General features: G+C 38.6%; 1 protein-coding gene across 2 annotated transcripts; it reads right to left on the minus strand.

The window, feature by feature from the left end:
• Positions 1 to 288: 288 nt before the first annotated feature.
• LOC112184351 (beta-1,4-mannosyl-glycoprotein 4-beta-N-acetylglucosaminyltransferase) lies at positions 289 to 1,820 on the minus strand. Of its 2 annotated transcripts, XM_040515327.1 has the most exons (3): positions 1,666 to 1,820; positions 1,225 to 1,532; positions 289 to 1,119 (listed from the first exon to the last, which is right to left on the minus strand). In XM_040515327.1, the coding sequence occupies exons 2-3, from the start codon at positions 1,527 to 1,529 to the stop codon at positions 390 to 392; spliced, it is 1,035 nt and encodes a 344-aa protein (XP_040371261.1). In that variant the 5' UTR covers positions 1,530 to 1,532; positions 1,666 to 1,820; the 3' UTR covers positions 289 to 389. The 2 variants fall into 2 exon arrangements, with proteins under 2 accessions (XP_040371261.1, XP_024178377.1); XM_024322609.2 differs by having other exon boundaries at positions 289 to 1,532.
• Positions 1,821 to 2,407: the final 587 nt, after the last annotated feature.

A 2,407-nucleotide genomic window follows, 5' to 3' on the forward strand; every position in this document is an offset into this window, starting at 1 on the left:
TCCTTGTTGTGAAAATGCCAAAGTTAAACACCATATTTATATCTCCCTAACATGACTAGTATTTTGTACCTGAACTAATAACAGAATGATCCTCACCAGAAAAAGAGAAAGAGAAGGTCAACTACTTCTTTCATACTATCAAATCCGAAATGTTAACTAGTTCTTTTTCTTTCGATTGAAATTATTTTTATCAGAATTTTTTTCTTCGATTATGTTAACTAGTTTGCTATGAGTTTCTGTGTGACTAATTGGAGATAAAGCAAACCCTGTATGGGATAAAAGGAGATATTCAATGTCCGTCGTTCAGTATTTGAAGCTGGATTTGATTCTCTCACAAATCATAGGAGTCCTAATCTCATCAACTTTGCAGTGTAAACTATCAGGATTTCCTAAAAAACACTAGGATCAGAATAACTACTTTCCTTAGGAAAATTAGAAGAGCTACCAGTCTCTCTGATACAGCCTCCAGGGAGAAGGTACCTAAACTTGTCCGCATTCTTTATCAAATAAGCAGGAAGGTTAATTGCAGAAGCTGATTTGGGAATCGATCCCATCTTCCTGATCAAGTCCTTGAATGTGAACTCTTCAGGTAACATATCAAAAAGATCGTCACCATGACAAATGAGCCTCTGTATTCTTCTGTAATCCAGAAAGTCTCTCCGCCTCACACGCTCTGCGTGGCTATAAGCTCCCATCTTGAACACAAACTCCTCAATGTGCCGAAAGCAAAAACTACAATGCCATCCCGCATCAGAGAGCAGGTCATCAGTTTGCCTCGAATGCATGTACCTGGTATTCGGGCCGTAGATATTAGATGCAGTCTTCCAGATGCTGTCCATTGGGAACTCAAATGAGTACAGGTAGTGCTTCATCTCAAAATGCAGTTTAGAAGGGATCCCACCACACCATTGCAACAGTTTCAACGTCTGCGGCCTAGGGATCTCATCAGTATCCGCCATTATCAGGACATCGCCATTGGAAATCCCTGCCTGCCGAAGTAAATCATCCATAGCTGCACGTTGCATTCTCTCAAATTTGAAGGGGTCTGCATGTGAATCTCCTCTTCGAGTTGTGCCAGGAAAGACATAGTGCACAATTTTTTCATCAGCAAAGGCAAATCTGTTCCGATTTGAAGCGAAGTAAAGAGGTTTAGAGATTCCAGTGAAAGTAGTATTTGCCTCGATGATTACAAATTTTGTGACATATGGATAAAGTTCATGCCACCTGATATCAAGCAAGTCTATTTCATTGCTGAAGATGATGGCATCAAAAATACGGCGTGGAGTGGCACGCACGGACCAGCCATGAAGGCGGCAGAGATGGTCCATGCTTACATTTTCTGCATAGTAGTGTGGCAGCCATGTGAACGGAGCTGGAGGCGTATCCCAAAGTGGCCGGAGGAAATATGTAACTTTCCGGTAATCTATAAAGAGTCCAAATATACATGCAGGCACGAATATCAACAGTAAGAGATAAAAGAACTTGCGTGGAGTCCGTCTGGGAGTATGACGAAGATATCGTGGTGCCATGCCCTGAAGGAATCGGAGATTACAAGAGGTTTATAAGTACTCATCATGTTTGCCCTAACTCCACTACCAATAAAATCATAGCCCTAACAATCTTGATCACCGGCATAAAGTAAACAAAAATCATGACAAATACTACCTTGTTTGCTTTATCATTACTCAAAGTGACTGAAAGTGAGATTCTTGAAGAACCCCACCATGCTTTTCTGATAAAAAGGAATTGAGATAGCCCTTTACCAGGAATTTTGCTACCACCACTGATTTTTTAAAGGTTTCAAATATAACTTCTAACTGCCTTATCTACTTTCAAGTTGCAAATTCAGTGAATTGAACGATTCTTATTCCCTGTTATAATGCCTAAAGTTAATGAAGCCTCTAATGAAAGAGTCTCTCACGAAGAGAGAGAGTAGGAAACCCAACTAGAATCTCTTGCCATAGTGGAAGTGAGAATTGTGGTCCATTACGTCATTAGAATTCGTTTCGACTTTTTCGGGAAAACCGGTCTTCGGGTACAATCAAGTTGCTTTCTAGGAGAAATGAACTCAATTTTTTTTTGTATAAATATGATAAAGCAGTAGGAGAATTGGATATGAAACTTCTTGGGAAAAGTTGGAGGAACATGTGTATGGTAAAGAAAGTGAATCATAATCACACAATTTTGGCTCCTTTATGAGTACGAAAAACATGTGGAATGTGTGAATGTTTAGAGATAAATAAAAAGAAATTGTATTATAGAGATATACAAAATATAGTTGGTACAATCGATATATACGAACTGTGATTTGATACAATTCAAATAAGTAACTACCATTACAATTTTCGTTTTAAGTGTATCATAGTTATGAAATTTTTTTTCAATAAAGGTATCATAGCGAGTTTTA

The sequence above is a fragment of the Rosa chinensis genome, chromosome 2 (genome assembly GCF_002994745.2).
Source record: "Rosa chinensis cultivar Old Blush chromosome 2, RchiOBHm-V2, whole genome shotgun sequence".
NCBI lineage: Eukaryota > Viridiplantae > Streptophyta > Magnoliopsida > Rosales > Rosaceae > Rosa > Rosa chinensis.

Excerpts from the sequence above, each read along its gene's own strand:
- LOC112184351 (XM_024322609.2), bottom strand. The coding sequence starts at position 1,529 with ATGGCACCACGATATCTTCGTCATACTCCCAGACGGACTCCACGCAAG.